At 47.7% G+C, this 27,978-nt stretch overlaps 1 protein-coding gene across 5 annotated transcripts; it reads left to right on the top strand.

Moving 5' to 3' along the window:
• The first annotated feature begins 435 nt into the window (after window positions 1-435).
• Window positions 436-27,960, top strand: dbn1 (drebrin 1). Of its 5 annotated transcripts, none has more exons than XM_053846303.1 (15): window positions 436-589; window positions 20,848-20,903; window positions 21,589-21,701; window positions 22,262-22,336; window positions 23,392-23,535; window positions 23,614-23,691; window positions 23,752-23,903; window positions 24,266-24,326; window positions 24,416-24,472; window positions 24,563-24,677; window positions 25,125-25,244; window positions 26,006-26,119; window positions 26,191-26,654; window positions 26,729-26,828; window positions 26,981-27,960. In XM_053846303.1, the coding sequence occupies exons 1-15, from the start codon at window positions 507-509 to the stop codon at window positions 27,034-27,036; spliced, it is 1,788 nt and encodes a 595-aa protein (XP_053702278.1). In that variant the 5' UTR covers window positions 436-506; the 3' UTR covers window positions 27,037-27,960. The 5 variants fall into 5 exon arrangements, with proteins under 5 accessions (XP_053702278.1, XP_053702280.1, XP_053702279.1 ...); XM_053846305.1 differs by having other exon boundaries at window positions 26,024-26,119; window positions 26,981-27,959; XM_053846304.1 differs by having other exon boundaries at window positions 24,269-24,326; window positions 26,981-27,953.
• The last annotated feature ends 18 nt before the right edge of the window (window positions 27,961-27,978 follow it).

The following is a 27,978-nucleotide window of genomic DNA, read 5'->3' on the forward strand; positions in this document are numbered from 1 at the left end:
AATCTAAATTATTGGTAAAAAGAAAACACAACTAAATCAATCATAATACTTAAGTATTTTAAAGTAAAATGAAAATCTAGATAGGTGACCTCTATTCGTCCCACATTTCAATCAATATATAAATAATAACATATCTATTCCAAAACATAATAAAGTTCATTAAAAATCGACGTTTGCCGTCGAAAACAACAAAACATATTAATAATAAAATAAAATGAAATTTAGTATCTTTACAAAAGGACTTTTAACATTGAATTAAAGCCTCGAGTCTGAGGAAAAACCCTCAAATCTGAACGCTTCATGAAATTGAGGAGAGAAGAGAAGCATTTTTTTAAAATCACCTTAAAAGCCCGGCGCTAGGACCGAGCGGACACCGCGCTGGTCCCTTTGTCTCCGCCGCTCCTCCCTCCCCCCTTCCTCCCCTCCTCCCCCTCTGCTCCCCTCTATCGCCTCACTCCTCGTCTCTCTCCATCAGGAGCGGTCTGGATGCAGGCTGGGACTCGAACATGGCTGTGAATCTCGGCAAGAACCGGCTGGCCCTGCTGACCGCCTACCAGGACGTCATCGACGAGGTCTCGGACACCGACTGGTGAGTGCCGCGACCCTCCTGGCCGCCTCCTCCTGTTCGCTCCTCTCCGTGTGGGGGGTTCTGTTGTCCGGGCTGACGCGCAGAGATGCGCAGGACAGAAGTGCACCGGCAGCATCCGGTTTGATGCCCAGCTCCTGGGAATCGAGTCGGTCAGATTTTATTTAGGGAGCGGGGGGGGTCTTTTTCACTTTCTTTGTGGAGCTCTCAAAGTGTCTCTGATGGTGGAGGAACATCAGCCCGGGGTCCGGGCTGCAGTGCGGACTCTCCTGGGTCAATGGGGATCGAGTCCCGCTGCATTCTTCCCCCGTAGTTTTGCGTTCTAGCCTCTTTCTCACCCAGCTGGAAGCAATTGTGGGGTTTGAGCAACACGAGGATCCACGCACGACGCGTGTGTGTGTGAGAGAGTGTGCGCGCGAGGACTTGGTCCAGATACTGATGAGCCCCCTGCATCCCCAAACCAGTGCGGAGGGAGGAGGCACAGGGGCGAGGCCGGTGAGCGGGGGAGGGAAGGGGGGGGCAGAGAGGGGGCGTCCTTCCTCACCCTTTGTGGCCTCTCCTCACTGATGCAAGAGGTGGCAAAGATCCATCTGCTGGACTATTGATCCTGGAGTTCGACTCTGGAACTGAGTGTCTTTCTTTAGTGAGGTGACTTATCAAAGTTTTTCTGCTCACCTCTATAGCAAACATAACTATTGATCAGAGACACATCAGCTTTTATTTCTGACTGATGTACAGTTTGAAATGGATTCATTTATTTAATTTATGTGTCTAACTAGCGAAGACAGTGAGTCAGCGATGCCATCACACTCTAGGTGGCGCTGGCTTTATTTAAACATTTCCATAATTTATTATCACAGTAGGTCAAACTGTCCAGTGACCTCGGACGTGGGATTGAAGTCACAGCTGAGTTCAGTGCAACCCAGTTATCAAAGTCAGAAGAGGAGACGGTGACGTCCATGAGAGCTATTCTCACGTGTGTTTTGTCTGGCTGTCAGCAACTTCTTGATAAGTGTGTGCTTTGTTTGCGACTAGAAAGCCGACTGGATGAGGAGTTGAAACTTCTATTTCCCATTTACGTTCAGTGGAAGCCATCTTGGATTGCGCACTCGTGATGGTCTCCCACTACTCCTACAGTACGTTGGGTGACCCTCTTGTGTCGGTAGCACCAAAGCTACGTTAGCATCATCGAGCTTATTTCCGCACGTTGATGGGCGCTTCAGTTTCGGATGATGTTTCGTTGCTAGCTCCTCCTGATTGGTCCAGCTCAGAAATAACCGATTCACCTTCATCCTCGGCAGCTACTGACCAACTGCCAGTCAAAAGTGGAGGTTGTTCCATCAAAGCTAGCAGCCTCATCTCAGCTTCACACCTGAACTAAAGCTTGAATAATCATTTAAATCCATCCCGTAGTACTCTGGTGTTCTCCCGTCTGTTTGGTTTCCAGTGGTGTTTGATGGACAAATCAATTCTCACTGGTGCCGGACCGACCCGTCTGTTCTTGTCCAGCGGCAACTAAATTATTTATTTGGTTCTGGAGCTAATGTTCGAGGCTGAGAGGAGCAGCTGGCCCTCCCTCCACACGACTCTAATGTGTGATCGTGTTTGGACTTATTCTGTCCTCCATCCAGCCCTGAAAACACTTCTGCTTTCCATCTGAGATTTTGGGTTTCACTTCCATCTAAGGTAAGATGAGACCCGCAATGAGGAAGTGGCACACAGATGTTGGCTGTGTTTAACAGTCAGCTGGTTCTAAGCTTTTATCAGACAACTACAACTTAGATGTCTGAACGTATGTTCAGACATCTAAGTTGTAGATTAATGAGGGATTAATAAGAGGCAGATTAATGAGGGAATCTCCAGATTTGCACATTCATATAGTTTGATAAAGTAATGGGACGTTTATGAAAATAAACTGACAAGTATTTTAGAATTTCCACGAAAATGTTTTCCAGAAGAAAAGGAAATTTATTGGCAACAGAACATTTCGTAATCATGTGTTTAGAGTGAAGAAAGAGCTGAGCCAAAAGACTCATGTTCTCCATGGAGCTACTCTCACAGAAAGAAGTAGTTCACAGATCTTCTGCTGGGAGGAGGCCCCGGGACACTCAGGAAACCATGAATGAGGTGATGCTGTGAAGCAACATCATTTAAACCTGTCGACAACTCCTGCCACAAACTGTTCCTCTGTCTTTTAAAAGCTTTCATCTGAAGCGTTCTGCTTCCTGATCCGGTGGATCAGCGAGGCGGGACTCAGATCTGCCCCCATTCTTCACACTTGATTGGATTTGAACAAAAGCAGACACTTCTAAATACAGTTGACCCCAAAATAAGAGGGGCGACCCCCCCAACACCCTCCATCTGCCCCAGTAATGATACTCCCACCAGAGGGGAAGTACACACACACACTTACATTAGAGTGGCACGATGACATCATCACAAGTACCAAAGAGATTATGTTGTTGTGGGGGTTAGAAGCTCAAAGTGTGTCCCAGGTTCTTCACCAAGGCCTGTACATTTCTGAAGGCTATGACTAGAAGTTTCATCCAGTGAAGCAATGAGCCAATCAGAGAGGCGGATGAGGGACGCAGGAAGCGGTCATGGCGGTCCCTCGTGGTGTTTCTCTTCCCCATAGCGCCTGCCTGCTGTAGTTTGGAGAAGTTCCTGCGAAGTCAATTCTCCCGCTCACTTCCTTCTGTCAATTCCTTGACTTCACGTCCCGGATCGTTGCACTTCAGCAGCTCTGTGATCCTGGGTCTTTGGGACCCGGGTCTTTGGGACCAGCTGAGCTCAAGCGATAATGAGCAGCATGTGTGCAACAAGAAGACAAGCCTCTCGTGTGGCGTGACGGAGGCTGACCGGGACTCTCCGGTTCCTCCAGGAAGTTCTGATCACTGAACTTAAAAAGTCATGGGTCCTGCGTTCGCTCAACAAAACGTGACTCAAGTTTCAGTAAAATCTCATAATGATGTCGGACAACTCGTCGGCTAGTTAGCGCGGCTCCTCAACTCACCGAGTGTGGCGTCACACCAAATAACAAACCTAACCCATTCTCTGCACTAGGGAGCCCCCTGGTGGACGCCAGCATCACCACATAAATGCAACTTCATCACAGACAAACCCTGTGATTGATTTCTCCTGATTATGAAGTATGTGGCAACGATAGAGATCAATATAGGTTCATGATATGACAGATCAGTTGTCTGAGTGTGTTGATATGAGGTGCGACGCTATTGACTGCTCAACGGTCGCTGGTCGAGAGAACATTGTAATGGAGCACCAGATTTCTATTGTGTTGTCGGGGTTTGAAGCATGTGTGGTTCAGGTCTTTGGGAACCTGAGCCGCTCCTGACATCTGCTGCTCTGTGCCTGACTCAGGTGGGCCGCTGGTATTTGTACCCTCAAACAGCTGGAGGGGTCAGAAGTCAGGTGACAGAAGTCCAATCATCATCCACAGTCCTTGTCCTTTGATATTGGATCACATCGTGTCACCTTCGGTCTGACATTTGCGGTCGACGTTCCTCCCACGTGCCCTCGAGCAGTGGATGAAATAATTGCAGGCTGTAATCGTACGCCTCCCGCGTCTTTGGAGGAAGAGATGTTTGACATTGAACAGCAGCACGACTCGAGCAGGAGCGCGTGACGGAGGAAAATCCGGATGATTATTCACAGATGAACCTGTCCAGATTTTGCATTTTTGTCAGACGAGTTGGAGGTGAACGACCTTCGCACAAGGTCAGCGGAGCCCGAATGGTGACCTGGTTTAGACGTCTTTGGACCTTCCAGATGGGAAGGGCAGCCGTAGACATGCAGTGAGGTGGATGTTGCATCAACAGTCCTCCTGGAACTCGACACCAGGCGGCTCAGATTTCAGAATTCAGAATGTCGAGTCACTGTTTCTCACTTTATTGATCCGAGCTCAGACTCGTGTGATGGTAAAGCAAATCAGGATCTCTTTCATGAGGCAGACGTCAATGAATCCAAGGGTTGCAGGTTCAAATCCCTCATCATCCCAGTGTCCTTGGGCAAAAATGCTGCGCGTGAATCTGAGCCACTCAAATATGAGTCAAATCTCACGATGATCCAGAGTTGAAGGTCAAGGTCAGACACTATTGTATTGTGTCTTTCACCTGGTGTCTGTCTGAGCTTCATCTCAGGGTCGTGCCCTCAACCCAATCCGTTGTGGTGTCGGGCTCCAGGTGGAGAGAGACACGGAGCCCTCTGAAGCGAGGGGTGCCCCGGGCAGGCCGGGTCATGTGACACCAAATAACTGTAAAGCCTCTGATGATTTCTAACTGGCAGAGATCAAACATTGTGCCGAGGGCTTCTTCGTCTTCAGGTTTGTGATGAGTCCTCCTCATCCACTCTGTCCTTCCTTGTCCCTTCACTTCATGTGATGGTTACTAATCTTCTTATTCCTCTATAGAACGCCTTTCCTTGTCAGCCAACTTTCACTCATTTCAGTCGCTGTCTCTTGTGGAGCCAGAGACAAAAGTGTCGAGTCAGCATGGTGGAGTGGCGAGCCAGTCAATAAAGTAGAATAGGATGAGGAAAGTTGTGTGAGTGAGTGAGTGACTTGGATTTCTCTCGTCTTCCCTCTGTTGACCTGAAGGCTCCACATCAGTCTGAGCCGAGACTCGATTCCAATTGGAATTCAATGCGGTTCAATGTTGCCCCTTGCCCGGGCCTCGTCGCAGCTCCGGACCTGTGGACTGACTCGACCTCTGAGCAGAGTGGACCTTCACCGGCCAGGGAACAGGGTTACATCAGAATCAATCCCGTCACATGAGACGCGCTCAGCAGCTGTTCCGTTTCTGCTTCGTCTCTCCCGCCGTCAGATTTTAATTCTGAGACGTGACAGACGGAGCCACGTATTTTTGGATGCTTCACTCGCAGTGGCTCTTTCTCTGGCAGGAACGGCCCAAAGCTGTTCGTCTCTGCGGTAAAAATAGCTGATCACTGTGGAGTCTGGTGATGAAATATAGATGGACTCTGGTCTGTCTGTCCCCGGCTACCTGGACCTTTCACAGACACTGATTCTGCCACGCAGTAATCCCTGGATTATTCAACATTTCCTATACTTCTTTGCCAGATGTCCGCTAGGTGGCGCTGCTGGAGTCAGAAATACGGAAGAAGGAATTAATTACGAGCCGTGGTATATGCCGCCATATACCAGGGTAATCTGGCGGCCAAGCTACGGTCGAGAATCGGGCATCCATTTTTTCATGTTTTGCAGACGCCCAGACGCCCCCCTGAGCTAAAAGCCTGCTTATCACTACATTGGTGGGAAATGCTTGACATTCCCCAGTCACATCTTCTTAATTCCCATCATCATTTGAGTTATAAATCATATGTTTTTTGAATGTAGCCACTAGCTTGACGATGCCGTCCAGCAGCTGCTAACCTCCAGGTGCTAAATGGAAATCCACACTGGCCAGGTTAGGGTCCTGATCTGTCTTTTGGGGACACAAAACAACACAAGGATCTGACCTGGTTGTGTTCAGCGCTCTAACATGATCCAAAGTATCTCTGACTATCTCATGCTAGTGGTTCCGCTGGTATCAAACCAAACAACATGGCGTGGCAGGAAATAGGACTTCAGATTGGAAGTGTGCGGCGTGTAATATTTCAAAAAGCCAGTCAGAAGAGTGTTTCTGGAATTCTCCCTCGTACAGCAGCTGGACCGGACCGTCTTCAAACACCGCCCCTCGGGCAGCGAGGAGACCAGACAGATCTTTGGTTCACGCTGCTGCTGAGGGATTCTTATGTTTCTTTAGATTGGGCGGGTGCAAGGATCCTGAGACGCCACACCGTCCTCAGGAACCCAGAATCCTGCTGGGTGAGATCGCACCATGAAGCAGTACAGGAGATGGTGACTGTCATTTCATAGAGGCGGCTCTTGAGATGTAAATAGGCTCGGTGACGACTTGATCGGTGAACTCCAACCTGTTCATCTCTCGCTCACGAATGGCTTTCTGGCTCCAAAAAATGAACTCCAGGTGGAAAAATGTCTCTCTAATCCCCCTGACTGGATTTCCCTCCCCCACCTCCCCTCTGTCTGCTCTCATCATATGTTGGCGGGATGATGGCGGCAGTGTGGGGTATTACCAAAGACGCGTGCAGATTTATATTCAGTGTGGGACGTGTGGAGCGAGAAATACGACCGGATTGTCTCCATCAACATCAGCGTTGTGGCAGGAACTGGTGGCTTCATTTGTTTGGGAGCAGGAGGAGCTTCTCTGCTCTTTTCATAGTATTTTAAATTCTTTATCTGGGTCACCGAAGAGAAGAGGCGGCTGGCTCGCTCGCTCGCACGTACAGTAGGAAGAGCGGCTGACACACCAGGCCTGAAGGGGGAAACCCAAATACTCTCTGAAGACCTTCTTCACTCTACCTCTCTTCTCTGACGTGAAGCTGAAAAGAGTCCGGTCCTTGGGCCAGTTGTGGCTCTTTGTGTCCAAATCCTTGCACAACTTCAAATATGCTCGTCTGTTTTTTTTTTTGTCTTTTTATTTTGTCATCATTCAGCATAAATAAAATCAGTCTTTCTCTTCTATTCAATTTAGTTTGAATTCATTATTATTCGCATATTTTGATTGAACTTTTTTGTTTGTAATTATCATCTGTAATAACTTCAAGTATACCAAGTATATCCACTATATTGACATAGTTCTATATTGCATAAATAATTTTTGTATTTGGTCTACTCTATATAAATTTTGCTATAAATATTCATTAAAATATTATTATTAATGCCATTATTTGTTAATTTTTTTAACTATCTATTTTTTTTCTGTTTGAATAGGCCTTTTACTTCTGATACCTTTAAAAACGTTTTCATTTTATATATATATATATATAATTTTTTAAAAGTAGAATTTTATTTAAATTAATATTTATGTTTAAATTATTAAAATTAAATTGATTATTTTAAGAGCTTGAAAATAACACATTTTAAATAAAACACATTATTTAGCTTATCATTTCATTCATTTTGTTGATTGGCTTTCTTTATTTTGGTCACATTTTATTGATTATATTTAATATCCTCTAAAATACTTCCACAGTACTGAAATGCATTTTAAAAATATATATATTTTATGCTTATACATTCAAATTTCATAAAAGGTTTTCCTCCTGAATACTGAAAGACAAATCCGTATTTGTTCTCACTCTTTATAAATAAATTGTAGATTTAATTCAAATGAAGCGTTTTTCATCTCGAACGTCCTTCTCATCCATTCACAACAGAAATGGACGATTTACTGCAGCAGCGTTTGAGAACGTTTCATGTTCTGTTTGTTGTTGTGAACCACAAAACGACATTTGGGTTCATTTAAACGCTCCAACTGAGAAGACGACTGGAAACAGCTGCTCGCTCCAGCTTCCCGAAAAACCCCTCGCCTCTTCTCCCGCTCCCTTCTGGAGAATTCTGAGGCTTGGTGGTGAAGACTGGAACGTGATTCTGCTGATGAACTTGGTCTCCTAACGTCCAACACATTTGTGAGAACAAGCGCTGACTGTTGCTGCAAACTGACTCTGAGCGATGAGTTTGCCTCCTGCTGGCTGGACCTGGTCCACGGTTCCAGTGCAGATGTGGGTCACTGTGGTCTTGGTGAGCTGTTCTGCCCTCGTTCCTTTGAGCCCCGAATATTTGATTCTTCGTCAGCCACTCAGGAATAGTTTGTGTTTGTGCAGCTGCCAGTGGAGCTGACAGGCGAGTCTGGTCCTGGAGAGTCCACTAGAGACCAGGACCGTCTAGTACAGTCCGCTAGGGACCAGATTAGTCTAGCGCAGCCCACTGAGGGAGTTTACAGGTTACCTGAGCAACAAGGATGCTTGTGCAGATTTGGAATTGAATTGGAATCGTGTTTTTTATGTGGTTGGGATGTGACTAATGTCTTCTTCTTCTCCTCCTTCTCTTCCATGTCTCCTGGTTGTCGTCTGACCTCCTCAGGTGAGTTGTTGGTCTTTATCTTGAGCTGAAGATTCCGTTTCTCTTTGTCGAGTTGTGTTCAGCGCCTGCTTCTGCTCACCTTGTTTACCATGTAGCCGACCTCAAACCCAAACCCTTCTGCACCTAGACAGTTGTCACTACAGTTCTGAGGGTTGAACATTGCGTGATGGCGCCCCCTCTGGTTCAATGATGCCGATCTATGTAGTGCATTTTAAGTCCCGTTTGTGATCGTGTGTGGTCTGATGTTGCATTTAAACACGATAGAACAATGGAATAAGGTTGAGCGATGTGAAAACTTGGAACAAAAAGCTGGACCTGGTAGAGCCGTGAAAGGTACTCTGTTTTGGAAATGTGGTCAACGGCGGAGGGAACAATCTGCTGAACACGCGAAGCACAAACCAAACACTTAAATCCCATCAAAATAAAAGCGCACACAAATCCAGGAACATCCGCGTGTCTCTGCTCCGACATCAGCTCCTGAAGCCCAACCAAACATGTTGTGGTTGAGGATCACGATTTTTGGCAGCCAGGATGAATATTGTATGTTTCTGAACATCAGGAGGATTTTCATTTATTCATGTCGCAGCTCGTCGCTGCAGCTTGTTGACATGAGAATCAGCAGAGTGCTGGAGAGGAAACTCGTCGCAGCTGAGTCCTCCGACTCTTCCCTGCTGCCCGGAGCTGAGCCCAGATCCTTGTTACAGAGCACTAGTTGCTGAGCAAGAACATCATCCTGTCGACATCAGTCGGCCGACTAGTTGTCTGCTCTCCAGCTCCTCCACCAGAAGGAACTGAGCGACTGCAGGTGGATTATTTATCGACCTTGCAGAGTGTCTCCCGCAGGTGGTCGACAGAAACACACCCCTGTGTTGGTAAAAGTGTGTGTCACAGGATGTTTTGCATCTCACAACCCAAAAACACTAATTTCTCGAAGGTAGCCATTAGCCTGGAGGTGCTAGCTTGCTAAATGTTGTCCGTGGGAACAATGATGTTTTGTGTGTGATTTGGGCTCCCTGACTCCAGCCTCCGCCCCTCCCCCTCCATTAGTCCCTGCTAGCATTAGAGCGGGATTGCGCTGGCACGAGTGTCCTCAGCAGGATTTGGACGTTCATGTCCGGTTCTCAGCAGGAGGCCGAAGCTTCATCTCTAAGCTGCTGATGAGACTGACAAGAGTCCTGTTCCCAAAACTCTCCACACAGAGGTTTCGGCATGTGAGAGAGCAGGGAGCGTTCACAAAACCTCCTGCTGTCTGAACCTCTTCTCTTCTCCAGCGTCTGACTGTGTACCGTTGCAAGCGCCATGTTGTCTCTCCTCCTCTGTCGGCTGTGAGACAGCTGCTCCCAGAGAGAGACAGGTCATCGAGAGGGAGATAGACTGTCAGGGAAGAAGGAGAGAGAGGGAGACAGGCGACCTGTATTTCGCTGATTCAGCGTTTATCAGTGTGTCAGTGTGTTTCGTGCAGGGGTGGGGGCGGGTTATGATGCATTCTGGGTAAAATCCCCTGTTTATTTTCCCTGGAAACAAGCAGCTGACTTACTTCTGCCACGTCTTCTTCATTCACGAGTCAGCATTTTCTTTTTATTGTGCAGGGTCATTAATAAATACCTGGTGATGTTGACAGTAGTGAGGGATGATGGTGATGATGAGGATGAAGGTGATGGTCCTGAAGATATAATCCTGGACTTGGTGATGAGGATGATGGTGATGAAGATGAGGATTGTGAGGAAGATGACCGTGATGAGGATGATAGTGTGATAAAGAAGAATGTGATGAAGATGATGATTTTGATGGTGATGATGAAGATGATGGAGGTGATGATGATGAGCAGGACGGTGATGATGGAGATAAAGTGATGATGATGTTGACGGGATGAAGATGGTAGAGCGGCGATGAGGATGAGTGACCTCAGTTCTGAGGTCTTCGACAGAAAGCAGACTGCTCAGGTGTCTAAAGCTCTCCATGTTTCTCTGACCCGATGGAGCTGGTAGCCATGACAGAGGAGCTTGAGGTGTCTGAACTTGTGCTCTCACCTTCACACCGCCTCCTTGGACCATATGGAGTCTGTCATACGCCAGTTCATCGTAGAGACGTTTGAACCCGAAACACGACTGTGACTCAATGAGACCATCTGGGAGGGTTCAGAGAGAAACATATTCAGGTTACAGAGGCGGGGCCCTTCTTCTGCAAGGGTTAGAGTGAAGAATAATGTTAGTAAAAATCTGAAAATTACTGAAAATAAAAAGTCAAAGATAGAAGTTGGATTGAGATGGAATGAAGGGGCATTTCTGCTGAGAGCACAAACCTGGACTTCTGGCTCTCCTGCTGTGTAATTAACGCTCCAGAATTGAACCGCTCTCATGCCAGTCACTGTGGCGGATTACAGTCGACCAAAATAACCTGCCATCGATCTCCACATGTTTTGGGAGCTGCTGAGGAGCGGAGGCGCTATTTTCAGACCCTCAATGACAAAAGATATTTCCAGATCCGTGTGAAAACACAATCCTCTTACCTCCACTCCTCCGCTCGCCCACACATCCTCTCGTCTTCACTCGCTCGCTGCTGGTTTTCGTCATCCCACCTGAACGCTCAGGCTCGCAGAATGTCGGCGGTGAATGGTGTGGGGCGGAGCGGCGACCGGGGCTGCGGGAGACATTCAGGATGAAAATAACTTGAAGTGAAAGTGTGATGGAAGCTGACACTTTCTTTCGGAGGCAAGATGGAGAGCGGACTCTTGGAGGGGTGAAGTTGCTCTTGGAGGTATGAGTGAATATCAATAGTCGACTCTAGTTGGGTGACTCGGGTCTTGACAGTGAGACAGGCAGGTGAGCGGAGAGACAGCAGGAGGCTGCCACGCTCTGGTCTATTTCTGTCTGACTCCTACTGAGCAGCAGAAGTACTAACCTGCCTAGAGAATCGACCCAGTGTGTCAGACACAAACAGGCGAGGGTGAGTGGCAAACAAACATAAGCTGAACCTGCTGCTGCTGTCGATTCAGCTTCAGCCTTTATCTCATCCCAGTCGGTGTTCCAGACTGGAGCAGTGGTCAAGTGGATCTCTTGATAGTCGCTCAAGAAGACCATGTCCTCAGCAGTGAATTTCTCTTAACCACAGCTGTGCTTCTACTGATCCAGGTCTTGATGTTGGGTTGCAGAAATGAAAGGAGAAAACTAAATCAAACTGAAGTGCTTTTATTGGAGCAAACTAGTAGCTAGTAACTAGTGGTTTGTATTTAGTGTGGTCCTCAGAGTCTTGGTCTTGGATTTGGTCTCATTGTGCTCTGGTCTCGGTCTTGACTACAACACCAGTCAATTCCCTGACAATGGATCCGGGACCTGAGGTTACGACTGAGCCACGGCCACTTCCACGCCTGACTCTAAACTAGTGCTACATTCTAGTCTCTCTCCTGAGATCAAAATCCCTAATCTCAAAATTTTCAATTTTTTCAAACCCCAACCCTTAACCCTAACTGCCAGAGACTCAGAGCAGAGCGGCTTCATCAGAGTGATCATCTTGTCCAAGTCACCTGGACTGGACAGGGACCGGCCGTGCACCAGAATGTGACTCGACACGAGGTCAAAGGCCTTCACCCCTGAAGCTCTTAATCCCTCAGTGATAGTCCAGATTACTTAATCTCATGTTTGTTAATCCCACTATGATAATTAGATCACAACAGTCTGATCGGGCCGATCGACCAGATGAAGGAGTGAAAACCAGCGATAGTGAGGAGCAACATTGTGGTCTCCCTTTTCAAACCGGACCAGCTGTCCTGACTTCATGGAGGGTGTTGTGTTGTCAGGAGGCTGGCTCACACTTCAGCTGTCAGCGGCGACACAGCGCCGTGCAGATGTGCAATAAGGATGTAATAAGAACGTTTATTTCTGGACTCACCTCCGGCCAACATCTGCCTCCGATTTCTGCCCTGCGACAAATCCCAACAATGAATCTGCTTCCTGAGTGGCTGCGCTTCTGATTCTATCAGGCTGATCAGTTCCTGTTGTGAGCGCAGAACAATCGCCCAGGAAGAGTCTGTCTTTCATTTTTCAAACCGGACCCAAACCCGACTAAACAAATGTGCACTCAGACTTTCTTGCGGAACGACTCTCACCCTCGTCTGACCGTTTTATGTGACTCGTGACACTGTCCTTTTCCGACCGTTAAACTCTCATGTTTGAGAGACGACGACACTTAGGCCCGTTTTAGCTTCTCATGTTGTCCGTCGGTTTATTCTGCAGCTGATTTAAAGACTCACATTCAAAGAGTGTTTTCATACCATTAGATGAGTGTTGTGAAGTGAGCTCTCGCAGCAGAGGAGTCACAGGGACTCACTTTCGTCCTGCAGACGTTCATCTGTGCGACTCGATCAGAGTTGGAGTGTAGATTCAGAGTCAGGACCTTTCCAAACTTCTGCACACCTCACTAGTTGGGTAGAGACGCGATAATGAAGTGAATCATTGTTATAAAACCGCTCTCTTTAAATATACAAAACCCTTTCAGGCTCAATGAAAAATAAATAAGAGGCTGAGGTCGCGACCCGGGGAGCGCTTCAGCGCCCGCCTCCGCCAGATCACTGATGTCATTGTTTTTGATGGAGCGAGCGGGTTCTCCTCAGGACCGGCTCTGGACGGCTCTGCGGCTGCTGTTGTCCTTCCTCGTCCTCGACAAAAACAAACAGATCAGTGTCCGGTTGAAGCAGCAGAACGTGGCCATCTGTCTGCAGGGAAACCTCCTGCTGGGAGCTCATGTGGAGATCTGGCAGCGTCAGACGACTCTAATCTACAATCTCGCTCTGGTTCGGTCACTGAGACGCTGTGAGGCAGGAGCAACCGGGTTCTTCTGCGCCGGGTCCCAGCAGGCCCGGCGTCGTCTGTCTCCAGCTGAAAACGTTTCGGCACACTTTTCTGAAAGCTCTGGGACCCGACAGGGTTTTCCTGTCCTTGTTCCTCTGGAACTTTGAGCGAAGCTAGACGACGGTCCAGAATGATTTATTCATTTATGCTGGAGATACGTTGTCTCACTGAGATTCAACGTTCCATCTCAGAATCGCAAGTGACACCCAAGAATTGCACATTGCCATCAGGCTCAAAATGAAGTCCATTTATGGCTCCTTCTTCATTCAGTCTTCGGTTGGTTCTACAGCTTCACACCTCCTTTAGCAGCTGAAGTCCATGGTCCACAGCTGCACCATCGACTGAGCTCCTCCTTCAAACAGATGCGTAATTGTCTCTTTTAGTGGTGACCATGACGACACATTCGTGGCCTCTTCGTGTTGTTCGTGACCACTACTGATGTGTGTCCGGATTTATTTTTATTTTTATTTTTATTTTTATTTTTATTTTTATTTTTATTTTTATTTTTATTTTTATTATTTTTGATTTTTACTCATATAGGTAAAATTTTTATATATTATTAATAGAAACAGCCTTTGTATTAATAAATGACTTCAGATTAATACATTTTCTAGACTATTAATTTTTGGACCAATTAATTAGGTTTTATTTGATCTGAAATATTAGATCTCACTCCTGCTGAGTCGCTGTTTATTTATGTATATATTTATTTGGTCGGTGGAGTTTCACTGCCAACCTTTGCCCCCCCCCTCCCCGCCCTGCACCCTCTCCCCTCCGGCTGAGTGCAGGCTATCGATCCACTCTTTTAACTCAGTTAGCGTCGTCATTGTTGGACTTGAACGCCGTCGGCGAGAGCGAAACCACCGAGGTGACCTTGTTGACTTCTCTCGTCCACGTGTAGCTGTTCGTTGTGAGCGTGAAGCACCCACTTGAAGGCAACAACAAAAAAATCAAGTGTGTTTCTTTGAGAGCGTTCTGATCACAGCGCTGTGTGAACCTTGTCGCTCTTTCAAACATTATTTGACCAATTGTTCCGAACAAAAACTATTCACATTTTTCATTCTCTTCATGGACTGCTCATAACTCTCATGGTTCCTTGTATGTGAATTTATCCTGTGAGCCCTCACAATGTCACCATGACACTGGTATTATTGTTATTATTGGTAAGTTTTTCATGGTTTCCATCCTCGTGTTTCAGCTTTGTCTGCCCGTTTCAGTGTTTAAATCCACTCCTCTATCTGTGTTTGAGTCATGGCAAATCCGATCAGTCTGCAGTAGTACTATATTCCACCCACTAGGGGCAGACTTGTAGCCAGTCTGCACTGATGATTTAGGCCAGATGGTAGTGGTAACTAATGGAACTTGAACTGTATCTCTGTGAAAACCGACGACTGCACGATGCTGAAGTCATGTGACCACTGTGAGGACATACATGATATTAGATGAGATGGCCTTTTTTTTTACAGTGGGGAAATTCAACATGAGCGATGAGATACCTGCATACCTTTATAACGTGTTTAATATTTCATAATTCACACAAGAGGTTCGTGGATTCAGCCGAAGGGGTTTAGCTCCCCACTCATGACCTCCGGAGGTCTAATGAGCTTTTGTTGAACTGGCAGAGCTGTGATGTCATGCTCTGGGGAGCACACACACACACTCGCTCACACACTCACTCACTCACACGGACAGAGGAATTTACAAAGTCAGACATGATCTCAGCTCACAAACACAAAGGAACGACCACAAATCTGTTTTTGGCTGCCGTTGTTCATTTCGGGAAAGTTCGAAAGTCGAGTCACAGCACCATCACCGACTTCCTGGCGAAACCCACCACTGTAACGTGTAAACACTGGCACCAATCGGGATCTTTAGTGGAGACAGTTCAGGTTGGAAAAAAGTAGGACTTGTGTATTCTAGTTACCATGAAGTCAGATGCTTTTTTTAAGAGCAGCGAGGCACTTTTCAGCCTCTGAACTTGGACTGCACAGTGTGATGTGAAGCAGTGTGTCTGTGGTTGATACATCTGTGGATCTAGGTTTCAACTCCTTCAGTATGTTTGTGGTGAGCCTCTTGAGTCCGACACGGCGACTCCCCCTCGGCTGTGGGATCAGATCTGACCGTCTCTTGTCGTACTGGAGTGACGCAGCTGAGTCTTAATGAACATGTCCGGAGACGTGGCAGCGTGGCCGCCTCTCATGTCGACGGGCGTCCAATTAACCGGCTCCGCTGGAGGTTCGTCCACTCCGTCTGTCTCAGTTCTGCCGTGAGTTTGAAGTTCACTTCTCTGGACTGTCATGAAGCTCCATGGTCACATCCAGCCGTGGAGGTTTTTTTAGACTGGTGCCCGACAAGCTCCGCCCCCTTTCACAGAATCACAACACGCTACTTTCTCTCACGGTTACTGGAAAGCTATTTCCTCTTATCTCTTCGTGGGAAAGCGATCGGACCAATTCCGTCGGCGAACCCATTAGTGTGACTTCAGAACATCGGCGTTTGCTGTGTTCATTCGCATTTCATTTACATCGCTGCTCTTTTGTTCAGCCACATGCCACCTGACCTACTTCACTGTGTGTGTGTGAGAGTGTGTGTGTGTGATGCTCAGGCACGTCTTTGTGCGTCCAGGAAATTACAGGCAGTGGGTGGGGGGTTTGACAGGAAGCTGGAGTGTGGAGAGTTGTAGGGAGAGGTGGCATCAAAGTCCGAGCTGCCGTCTCTCCGGAGGGTCAAAGGGTGTGTGTGTGTGTGTGTTTTCTTTCCTAATCAAAGCTTCACAACAACACAGACGCGTCTCTGTTTCAACTCCACGTGGCGGTGAATGAGTGAATTCAGACTCCACCACCATCAAAAGCATCAGATGCTTGGAGCTTAAACATAAAGAATTTAAAGGCCTTAAACTCGTAGCAAGCAACGCCCCGGTCCAGTGTCCGTCCACCCTCTCACTGCTGCAGTCCAAAACTTCTGCTGCAACATTAGAAGTTGAGTGATCAGCTGGTCATAATGTTTCGGCGAGGCAGTATAGGAGAATATTGGTGTGTTTAAGGCTGGCTTCAGTTTTGGGGTGAATCTTTCAACATCTTGTAGCTCCGGTTCGGTCTCTTTTGTCGGCGTACTGCTGCTCTGTTTAAGATGCTGAGGAGTGATGTTTGGTGTTTAGGCGCCGATAGGCCCTGAGAACAATCCTTCCCAGTTTCCACATGTTTCTCTTCCTGCCACTACTTTCCTGTCTTGAGTGGGTTCTGAGGCTCGTCGTACCTCACGAGGAGCCATGCAGAGGTGACGACACGAGTCTGGAACTGGATCCTCTGTGTTTCTCTGACGCTCCCACATTGTTCCTGACATTCCAGAGATTCCTGCTGATTCTCATTTCTTATGACCGAAAAGCAACGCCAGATAAACACCCAACGCTGGGTGGAGGGAAGTGAGTCATGGGGCTTCGAGTTTGAGGAAAGAGGTTCTTTTATTCCAGATACTTTCACACCACGAAGACCAAAACTCAGTTATCACACAACTTGTTTGTCCAGACACATTTCCTGGCCTCAGTCGATCAGTCTCCACCTGCTGGTCACCGCATGACTCTGACCCTGACCCTCCATGGAGACTATCAGGTTTCAGTGTGCAAAGGTCTCTGGAGTTCTCCTCGCACCTTGGGTCACAGAGTAGAAGCCGGTGGAGGCGGTCAGGGTGTCTCCTGGGGGCCCGGGGCAGGCTGGAGAAAATATTTCTGATGGAAGATGGAGGGATTCTGTGTCACCTCCGTGGAGAACCGGGATGTTCTGTTCCTCTCCACGCCCATCAGCCCTCCAAAACTTATGTCCCCCGCGAGACCGTTCCTCAGAACTGTTGTTGACGCCTTCGGGATGAATCCTGCTAATTAAGGAAGTGAGCCGTGTTCCTTTCCACGCAGCTCGCTGCTCCACTTTCCCGCCAACAGTCACCCCGACACAAATTGATGAAGATGTTCCTGCGCCAGAGTGATTCGTCTTGTATCCTACTTTTTGTGAGGAAATGCGAGTCGCGCTCCCGCTGCCGACCGCAGCTGCTGGTGTGTTCACCAAACTCTCGATGGAAATTCCTCCTCAGCACTTTGGGCCGGACTGGAACTCAACATCTGGTTTCAGCATTCATTTGTTCACAGGACAATGAGGAGGTGAAGTCTGAGCTCGTTCATGTCTGGCCACGACGTTGCCTACTGAGTTGGAGCGACAGGAAGTGACAGGGAAATGACTTTCTTCCACAGAGGAGGGTCATGTGGTCTGTGACAGCGATGTCAGGAGTGTGTGGACATCACTCAGGTGTGCTCAGGTCGTGTGTGGCTGTCGAAGTTCAGTGCAAAAACGACAATCGTGCACTGAGAGTGAACAAATATTTGCGGTCATCCAAACAATCTTAGAATGGAAATGAAAACGGAACTGAAGGCAACTTAATTTTCGGCTCCTCACTAGAGTGTCGTCTTTGGACTTAATGAACCCTCTGAGCAGAAGCTCGTCTTCTGCGTCTCTGAACTTCGGCTCTCTAACTCCTCCTGCCGCTCCACATCCAGCGTTCCTCACCGCTGAAGTCAGCTCACATCCTCATAAATCAGTCGACCGCAGGAAAACCAGTCGTCTCCTCCTCAGCTCTCTGCTCTGCTCCGCTCTCTCTTTCCCATAGTTACCTGAAGAACTGTGCAGGAACTTTTTTTAGGTGCTTGTGAAATACGTCTGTGAACTGCTGGTGTTGCCTTCAGGTGTCACTTGCTTTTGGCCAAGATTATTTTGCTCTCAGATTGGCTGGTTTGAGTCTCAGAGTTTGGGGCTCTGCATGTGATCCGTGACTCTCTCCTGTCCGTGTCACTGGTCGTCTCTAATCGAGTCTCTGCTGGCTCGACTCGTTCCTATTTTTACCTGCGTGCAGCAGAAAGCTTCGAGTCAGGACTCGCCGACGAGCTGAGGGCCTGAGTCAGCAGAAAATCGTTGCTCTCTAATATCACTTTAGCGACCCATTAAGCCGTTTATTAGGTTGCCGTGGTAACTGACAACATCACTGGCCGTCAAAGATGGAAGCTGAGATTCAGCCCTCTCATGAAAGAGCAGTGTACACAGCACACACACGCACAGAAATGTGATATTCTTAAATATATTATGACCTTAAACAGCTGAGAATGAGCCTGTGTATTAAATTATTAAACCTTTCTCTGCTTTATTAGAACGACATTGTTGTTTGAAGAGTGCGCCCCCTACTGACCTTAGCCAATATTTTAAAACGCATGAAATTATTAAAGCATATAAAGTGCTTTCCTTAAAGATTCATAATTGTTTTACCGACTCAGATGCCTGGCTCCATTTTTTGTGATCGTTTTTGCTGACTCACCATTCTGTGGTGCAGCATGCAAAAGAGGAAGTGTAAAGTGACTACTTCCTGTTTACAACATCTTTGTTCGTGGAAGTGTGTAAAAGGACACGTTCCCCCCTTCATCCCTCCACTCCTTCCGTCCATCCATTCCTCTCTGGACTGGTCGCGCCCCGCGGCCTCTTTATTCTTTTTCGTCTCTGTGTGTGAAGCTTCATCAGGTTTACTGAGAAATAAAAGGTTTGCCCAGACAAGTCTCCCCATGGGGATGGTTGCTATGGTAACCGGGCAGCATCCCCCCATCGTTGCTTGAGCAACTGCAGCGTTTAACCTGAGGGGAGCGACGGAGTGAGGAGAGAGGAGAGAGGAGAGCTGAAGGGCACACAGTTTCAGTTGCGCTCAGTAAACAGCTGTGTGTGTGTGTGTGTGTGTGTTGCTCCTCACAATTCCACAGAGAATACTTTTCAATGTTGCCCTTTTGCTTTTTATAACATAAAAATATCTTTCAACTTCAAAGGCTTTCACTGAACTTCTGTTTTCATTTTGACTTTTTTGTTCTGAAAATAGCTCCTACATTAAGTTAACGTTTGTCTTGTACCAGCTCATCTCTTCACATACATGTTTTATTCGTTCTCCAATTATTTAAGTATGTTTCATTTATGTTTCTTTTTCAAATTTCCTGAAATATGACGAAAAACATCCAAATTGTCTTCAGAACTGACTTATTATAAGACCTTGCCATTTGACCTTTGACCTCAGATGTACTCAGAATAACAATATTTTTAATAATATTTTTTGCAATAATTATTTTGATTTTATATATATATATATTTGTATTTATCAAGTATTTTCTGACTTTCACCTCCTCCTCATTCCTCCTCTCTTTCTTCATCACTCATGCCCCTCTCTTCCTCGGTCTCACTTCCTCCTGCTCTCCTCCGCTACACTCACATGTTGTACTGCACACACGAGCAGTTTCTAGGTCAGCAGGACTTTGTATGAATAATAAACAGCTGTCTGATATAAAGAGAATTATTTATAGTCATAAGACCCCCCGCTTCCTCCTCCTCCGCCCTCATCTTCCTCCCCTCCGTCACTGTATTTAACTTCCTCTCTTTTATGATTATGTCCACCCTCATTTGTTGCAAGTCTCTCAGTAAAACTGAATCATCTTTGTGTTTGTGTCTGGACTGGATGTTTTACATTATGTATTGAGTCAGATTCATGATCAGCCCATGAGTCATGATTGTGTTTCTCTATGGTTTTATATATGTGGGTACGTTAGAGTCCACCAGAGGGCGCTGTGGCACAGCAGCGTCCACACGATCGAACCGTCGGGCTTGAAGAGTAGTTGACTCATAAACTTTGGTAAAGACTTGATCGCCACCTAGGGGCTACTGCAGGTGCTTCACTTTGTTTTGTACATGCAGTGAGATACTTCCTCACGTTTCTGGAAAGAGAGTGAATGTCTGTCACCTTCACTCTTTAATATTCATAGTCCACACGCTGCGCTGCGGCGATAATCTCCCGACGTCACTCCTCACAGATTAAGACGGTAATTTTTGAACCTAGAGCTGGCAGCATTAAATAATCCGCCCTGACGTTTATTCAAATATCACACTTGAATATTGACACGACTGAGTCTCCCCACAACCAGCGCACAGTCTGCTTCATATTGGTTCCCAGGCTGGGTCAAACATGAAGGTCAGATTTAATCCCAACGGTAATCCCTGTCATTATAATCTGACCTGGAGGTGTCAGGATGAGTCGCCTGGTGGGAATATCGAAGTGTTTCTGTTGTTGAGAGAGACCCACGGTACCTGTACGTTCTTCGGAAGTGGAAAGTCTCTAATCCATGATCCAGATTATTTCTCCTGGTTCACACATAATTCACGTAAATACAGCCTCCTCAATGGTCCGAACTGCTGGGTCTGCTCCGGGGCCTCCTCCCACCTGAGCACTTCACATCGACTTTATTGTAGTAGCAGTGGCTCTACACTGAGACTCCCCTGGAGGAAGACTGTCGTAATGTGTTGGAATGTCATAAAAAAGTGAAGTGTCTTTCTTGGACGAGTCGCGATGCGAAGGATTAAAAACTGTAGTGACGGAGTGCCTCTCGTCCGCAGGGCCGTCTACACGTACGAGGATGACACCAATGACTTGACGCTGTCGTCATCAGGAGGTGAGTGGATCATTTCGTCTCTCAGCTGCTGCTTCACGCTTTGCTGTAGCTGAACCTGGATAGAGCTGTTATTACTGCTGCAAATGAAGCGCTGTGGTGCAGTTTAATGTGGCTACACACAAGTAGACACTCACACACATACACACTTGGAATAATACTAACAATTTCCGCCATTTTACAATGTCTGTTCAGTTTATTTTTCTTTTCAAAATTTGTATCTGTGTTTCTCGGTTATCGACTCAGTCGAAGCACAAGTGGCTCGACCTCTGTGCTCAGTGATGTCACCAACAATCACCCTCCGATCTGCTCCTGAAGTTGTGAGAACTTTCACCCAGAAAACTCTCCTAAGAACTTCTGGATGAGTGGTGTGATTTCGCTCTGGTGGAACAATGATTTGCTCTGCAAGTCTAATGCAATCACCAACGCTGCAGCGTGAAGTATGAGAAGTATGGAGCGCTTCAACCCTGCGTGTCCGCTTCTCTAATTCAACTAAGCCTCAGTTTCACCAATGTTTCCTGGGAAAGTGAAGACCCAGAACTGAGATGGAGACGTGTTTTAGGAGCTGCTGGAGCGCAGATGAATACTGAGGCGTTCAATGTGCCGATCAAACTTTCACTCAACATCATGTTTGGACTTCTCGTCCGCACCAGCGGACAGTCTGTTCTAAAAATGTGTGTGGTCGCAGGAGGCGGACTGGCAGAGATCACGCTGACCTTTGATAACACTCGGGTGATGTACGGCTTCTGCAGCCTGAAGGAACCGACCGCTACTCTGCCACGATACATCCTCATCAACTGGGTGAGTCGCTGTGGGAGAGGTGGGGGGAGGTGATGAGGGGGAGGCAATCTGGGGGGGAGGAGGGGTCAGGATGTAGGTCAGTAGGTCATAAATCAGGGTGATGTCATGTGAAGGTTTGAAAAACTCCGACATCAAAAATGAGTCATGACAACAACACGGTCTTATTTAGAGATTCAGAGGCCAAGAGTTGGAGATGGTTCAGGTATGAATGCAACTCTAGTGTCTGAGTCATCCTTTCACTGCATAGTTAGCTCTAATACATGTAAGAATAGAAAGTTTTAGCATCATGCTAAAATCCTATAGCGAAGCCAGTCACTTCCCGTTTCTGTATTTCAGAATAAGACTGTAGTATCAGTAGGACTTTTATTGTGGAGCATGAGGTATGTGGTGGAAGTTTAACCTGGTCAACACTTGGAGCCGCTCAGGTCTGGAGGATTCACTCGGTGCTCGGGTCACAGTGACAGAACAAGGATTCCGCCTCACCTGTCCGAAATCCAAGCAGCAGACTCATTTCCTGACTCTTCTTCAATCTGAAAAAGTCTATTTTGGTCTCCTCTCAGGTCGGAGACGACGTAGCAGATGCCAGGAAGTGTGCGTGTGCGAGTCACGTGGCGACCATCGCCGACTTCTTCCAGGTTTGTTTGACAGCAACAACATTCAGACCCTCTTCTGGATTGCACTAGTCACTTTACTCCTGAGTTCCTCTCCTAGGAGAGTGGCTACTGTTACTGTGTATTTTAAACAGTAGAATACGAAATATGAGGGTGACACAGCTGACATTTTAGTTATTCCCTTTTTTCCCTGCATCAGTGGTCTTTAGTTCACAATTCCAGGGCTTAATCTTGGAGCACATTTTTGAAGGTGATGTTGGTAACAGATTTGTTTGAGCGTATTGATTTGTTTTGGGCTTCACATCTTCATTTCTGTGGTCTCTGGACGCTGAAGCTGCCAGTGGGGGAAGATCAAAAGAGTGTGAGCGTGCTTGTCTAGCTATCCTTGTGGGAACTATTTTTTGGTGCCACGCCTACTTGTGAGGACAGTTTTCTTTGTGGGGACATTTTAGCTGGTCCACGCCACATTTTCAGGATGAATGTGTCAGAATAATAAATGGTCCATTTAAATGTGTCACATGCTTTGGATGGTGAGCTTTAGGGGGTCACTTTTAGGTCCCCACAAGGATAGAGATACATGCATTTGTCTGTGCAAGTCTCCTATCCCAGCGTTCTCTCTGTGCTGAGATCTCTTGTCATGTGACCCAGAACATCATTCACACTCCCACACCTGAGTCAGGACTATTTTTGGAAGCCTGATGAAAAACAGAGAGAAGAAAGCTTCTCTGTGTGTTTAGTTGTGAGGAGCTGGACCAGAGCAGTCGTTGAAAACACTTGTGAAGATCTGGCTTTTGCATGAACCAACATGACGTCGGCGACAGAGCTGCAGCACGACTGAGGCAGCGTGTTGTGGAGGGTTATTCCACCTTCAGACTCTTGGTGTGTCTGTTTGTGTGACTGTAATAAGTAGCACTTTTCTCTCCCACACAACTTCAGCTTTGTCACCACCATTATCTCAATTGGTCTTTTTGAACCCACACATGTTCTATCTATATACACACACACACACACGTCTGTGCCATGATGTTTAAGTGTTGGATTTGAAAATGAGACGGCTCAGCGTTGGGTGGTCTCTGCAGGGTGTGGAGGTCATCATCAACGCCAGCAGTCTGGACGACATCGACCCGTCGGCCATCGGTCAGCGACTGACCAACGGCACCGCTGCAGTGGCCAGTCCGGTCATGGGTCGCCTGAGGACCAGAGAGGAGGAGCACGGGGACGTGGTAGGAGCGATAGTTTCTCTCTTGCCCGTGATGCTGTCGCTGTTTCTTCCTCTCACTGCTTCACCTGCCTCCACTCAGGGAACCGTCTACGAGAAAACCAACGCTGAAGTGGAGATGAAGAAGATCAACCGAGAAGAGTTTTGGGAGCAGGCCAAGGTCGGTGGGAGCGACCTGTGGGTGTCGTTTGTTCGTAGCTGACCTTGTCGTTGTTTCCAGCGAGAGGAGGAGCTGAGGAAGGAAGAGGAGAGGAGGAAGGTGGCGGAGGAGCGGCAGCGTTTTGAGCAGGAGAGGATGGAGCTGGAGAGGCAGGAGCAGGAGAACCGGGAGAAGAGGTACCGCGAGAGGGAGAAGCAGATCGAGGAGCACAGGTGAGGAGACAGCAAGTGCTTCAATCTAACTTTGTCAGTGGCCCTGGCGGTGCAGAATGTGTCCGGATGATGACGTCGTGCCATGCAGTTTTGGGATACGGACTGTTACCTTTGCATTTGCCAACGAAACTTAAACTACATAAACATTTATAGTCACCAAAATATGTATGACTCTGGCCCAGGTTTGACATTTTTAGCTGGTGCCAGGCCGGACACTTGATAATGGCGCCATCTAGAGTTTGTTCTGTAGAATTGAAGTGATTTTAGTGAATGAGAAAACCACGTGACTTCACTTGTGTCGTTGTTGTATTGTAGTGACGGCACGAAGAAAAGTATTTTGTGCGTGTGTTTGTGCGTACAAGCAGGAAGCAAATCCAGGAGGAGGAGGAGGCCAAAGAGCGGTTGCAGAGTCAGACCCCTCTAGTAAGTGTGACGTTTGTGGATTTGTCATGTGAATCTATGACAAAATATACGGACTTGTGATGACAACTCTTGTTGTGTTGACCATGCAGGCGACAGAGCAGAGTGTGGAGGACCTGAACCAGGACACAAAGGAGTCTGAGGTGGAGGTGAGCGAGGAGTTACGGACTGAAACATGGGATCTGTGTATGAAGGGTGGGAGAGGGAGCTGTATTTATGTCTTTGATGTTGTGATGCAGGAGGCGAAGGCCATCATCGCGCAGCGGTCAGGGAACCCGCGAGACTTCTTCAAGCAGAAGGAGCGAGCGATGACCATCAGCGTGGACACCTCGCCCGTGTCCGTCCACCGCAGCGGTGAGAACCATCGCCTGTAGACCACGTGACTCGTTGAATCGTCCAGTTCCTTTAATGTTTCTGTGCAACTTTTATTTTCTTTGTCCACGTAGCATTCAAATGTAACATTTATTCTTTTTTATTCATTTTTTTTCCTCATCGTTTGGTGGTCGTCTTCGGACTCTTTTTTTTCCTTCATATCTTAGACAATTTCGTTCCGCGTCAATAGAGCAACCGCAGCGGCCCGGTTCTGAGCCGGAAACACAAACTTGATATTCGATTTTTGTCCTCAGTGTTTTCAGTAACTTCTCTTCTTCTGTCTCTCTTCTCTCATTCCTTCTTCAACATCACATCCTCTCCTCCACCTCACGGGTTTCTCCTCCTCCTCCTCCTCTTCTTCCTTTCTCGTCCTGTCCTGTTGCGTCCTTACGATATGTGTGTGTGCGTGCGTGTCGCCGTGACGACCAGGCCGACTGGACAGCCCGTTCTTGAAGCAGCAGCACACCCCCAGTTCTGCCCCCCCACCCCGCGGGGTGTCGCCCCTCCGCACGCCGCCACACACACGGACGATAAGCGCTGCTGCACCCGGTAGGTACAGAACCAGGAGCAGGATCGATCCGCCATGACATTATGACCACCAGCCTCAGGGCCATCGCTGATGCTGGTCCTGATGGGGGGGGGATCACTGCCGCCCCACGTCCTGAACCCCTCCTTCACATGGTTAGGTTCAGTCAGAAGTCACTCCCATCCTCTTCTTCTCCATTTTGAACCACATGACTCATCACTTCCTGTTGAGAGTGTGAGTGCCACGTCCTGTCATGAGATGTATCGACAAAAACAGATGCAGGCCACATTAGAGAAACTCGCCGGTCGGTGGATGATGGATCCGTCTGTCGCCGTGTCTGTGTCGTCCAGTTCTCCGTCGATGTTCACTGTCCGTTCGCACCTGAGTGTCGGTCCAGACTAACCGTCTCCTTCCTCTTCCTGCCTCCTGGATCACATGACCTCGCCACCCCTCCTGCTGCGACGCGTGAGTGTCTCGCTCCGCGGAGCCGTACGTGCTTCGTCTGTGGCGTCGGTTCTGTCTCCATGTTGTGGTGACTGGTGTGCTGCACGTGTCGTCGCTGCATGAGTCCAAGGGTTCCTCCTGAAGTCACGGATGTGGCAGGCTGCCGTGACATCACACCTCTGATTTGAAGTCACCAAGCTTTCCACCGCAGCCATTAGCACCTCGTGCTGTCTGCCTTGAATAGCAGACTGACTCTGAGAACTATTGTCAGCAGCACCAGACTTTCACCTCCTCTGTTGACGGAGGAAAATATTTCATGGCCGTGCTTCTCTGCCTGCAGGTGACGCTGATGATGAAGGGAGCGCGGAGAGGAGCGTGGCCGCCGTCTCACCCATTCCAAAAATCGTCACCACCACCATCAAAGAGGACTTGAGCAGGGAGGAGGACGAGTGGGGTGAGTACCTCGGTCCTCGGCAGGAGTCTTGAGCACGTTTTGGGGTTGATGGATTGGTGGGTTCTGGTCAGGATCGGTGCCCAAGGTGGATCAGAAGCCTCCAGTCCAGGAGTCCACGACCAGCAAGCCGGTCCAGAGTGTCGCCCCTCAGACCCGAGACTCCTCAGGGTTCACGGCGTGGAACTCGGGGTCGGACAGCCTGGTGGACCTCTGGGACAGCGACCCGGTTCCTCTCACCACCAAGACGCCCCAGACGTCGGACCTGGTGGACCTGATGGGCGACGTGATGGATGACCAGATCCCGCCCGCCGGCACCGTCACCGCCACCCGTCCTCAGCCGCTGCTGAGCTTTGATGACATGATGGACGGCACGTTTTGCTCGGGGGCTGGACCCGAGGACGACCCCACCAGCCTGGTGGATGTGACCGGCCCGGACCAGATGACCCTCAGCTACCAGCACGCCCTCGAGCACGCGTCCGGAGACGGGCCGGAGCTGATGACCAACGGAGACTCGCTGCTGAAGGAGGGAACTCAGGTGATGATGTCGTCCAGAGTTGTCTGACTTTTGTTCCCTTCCTGGACGCTATTGTGACGGCGCATGTGCTGCAGGCCAGCGAGGGCTACTTCAGCCAATCCCAGGAAGACGACTTTGGCCAGTCAGACGAATGCTCAGCCAAACCTGCACCTGTCTTCTACAACAAGCCTCCAGGTGAGCGCCCCCTTATGAACATAACATCAACAATCCAGAGCAACACATGCAGCGTGTACATGACAGACCAGCCAAGTAAACACACACTGCAGCCCACTGCTGGCTCTACCAGATAAACATTGTGTTGTTTGTTTGTTTGTTTGTGCGTTCAGAGATTGACATCACGTGCTGGGACACGGACCCGGTGGTGGACGACGATGACGACTGAACTGGCCAATCACAGGATGGGGCGACAGGAAGTGCGCTTGATGACGTTTTTCTACAAAACAAAAACAAAACAAAAAAAAAATCGTAACAACAACATTAATGATAATGAGTTGCATCAAACTTGTGTGTATGATCTTTTAGAGGAACCTAGCTTGGTTCCACCCAAAACACTATTTTTCCTATTTTTTAATTTATTTCTTTCCTCTGGCGGACGCTCGGAGGAGGCGGGGCTTCTTCTTCTCCGTGTCGACGTCGCGCACTGCTGCTTTTAGAGGCGACGCACACGCGTAGACTGTAGTGCTTTAATAACCACACTGGGGAGCTAGCGGCAGCGGCGGCCATGTTTAACTTCACTCTCTCCACCCGGTTCTCCCTTCGGCCTTACTCCCCTGACACTATAATCAGCTCAATTAATCTTGTATCTAGTCGTCATGGCAACAGAAAGGTGAAATATTGTTATATTTATTCTGGTGTATCTTCTTTCATTACTAGAGTTCTCAAGATTAAATTCCTGAAACAACTCTGTCGCCCTCTTGTGGAACCTTTTTCACTCCTTTTGTATGATTTGAAGATGAACTGAAGATTAAATGCCTTTTAAATGTTGATTTTTTTTCACTTTTTATGCGTCGTGTTTGGTGATTTGTTTCACTCTCTCGACTTCTCATATTTTCATGAGCGAACCGTGATATTACTATTGTTAGGTCTCAAGAGTCAGGGACAAATCTCCTTCAAGGATAATTGATTGTTTCAAGTGTAAATTAAAATGCTGGTTCGTCACCTGGAAACCACACATCAATAAACAAACATGACCAATACAAAACAAAAAATATGAAATAATGAACTTATGAAATGCGGCGACCACGCTAACCATGCTACATGTTATTGTTTCACAATGACAAAAAAAATGAAATAAATCGCTTTACATTAATAAAATTAATGAAGG

Source organism: Synchiropus splendidus, chromosome 17, assembly GCF_027744825.2.
Source record: "Synchiropus splendidus isolate RoL2022-P1 chromosome 17, RoL_Sspl_1.0, whole genome shotgun sequence".
NCBI lineage: Eukaryota > Metazoa > Chordata > Actinopteri > Syngnathiformes > Callionymidae > Synchiropus > Synchiropus splendidus.

Excerpts from the sequence above, each read along its gene's own strand:
- dbn1 (XM_053846303.1), top strand. The coding sequence starts at position 507 with ATGGCTGTGAATCTCGGCAAGAACCGGCTGGCCCTGCTGACCGCCTAC. Across the intron at positions 24,327-24,415 it reads TGCAGAGTCAGACCCCTCTA|GCGACAGAGCAGAGTGTGGA; the intron begins GTAAGTGTGACG and ends TTGACCATGCAG. Across the intron at positions 26,829-26,980 it reads CTTCTACAACAAGCCTCCAG|AGATTGACATCACGTGCTGG; the intron begins GTGAGCGCCCCC and ends TTGTGCGTTCAG.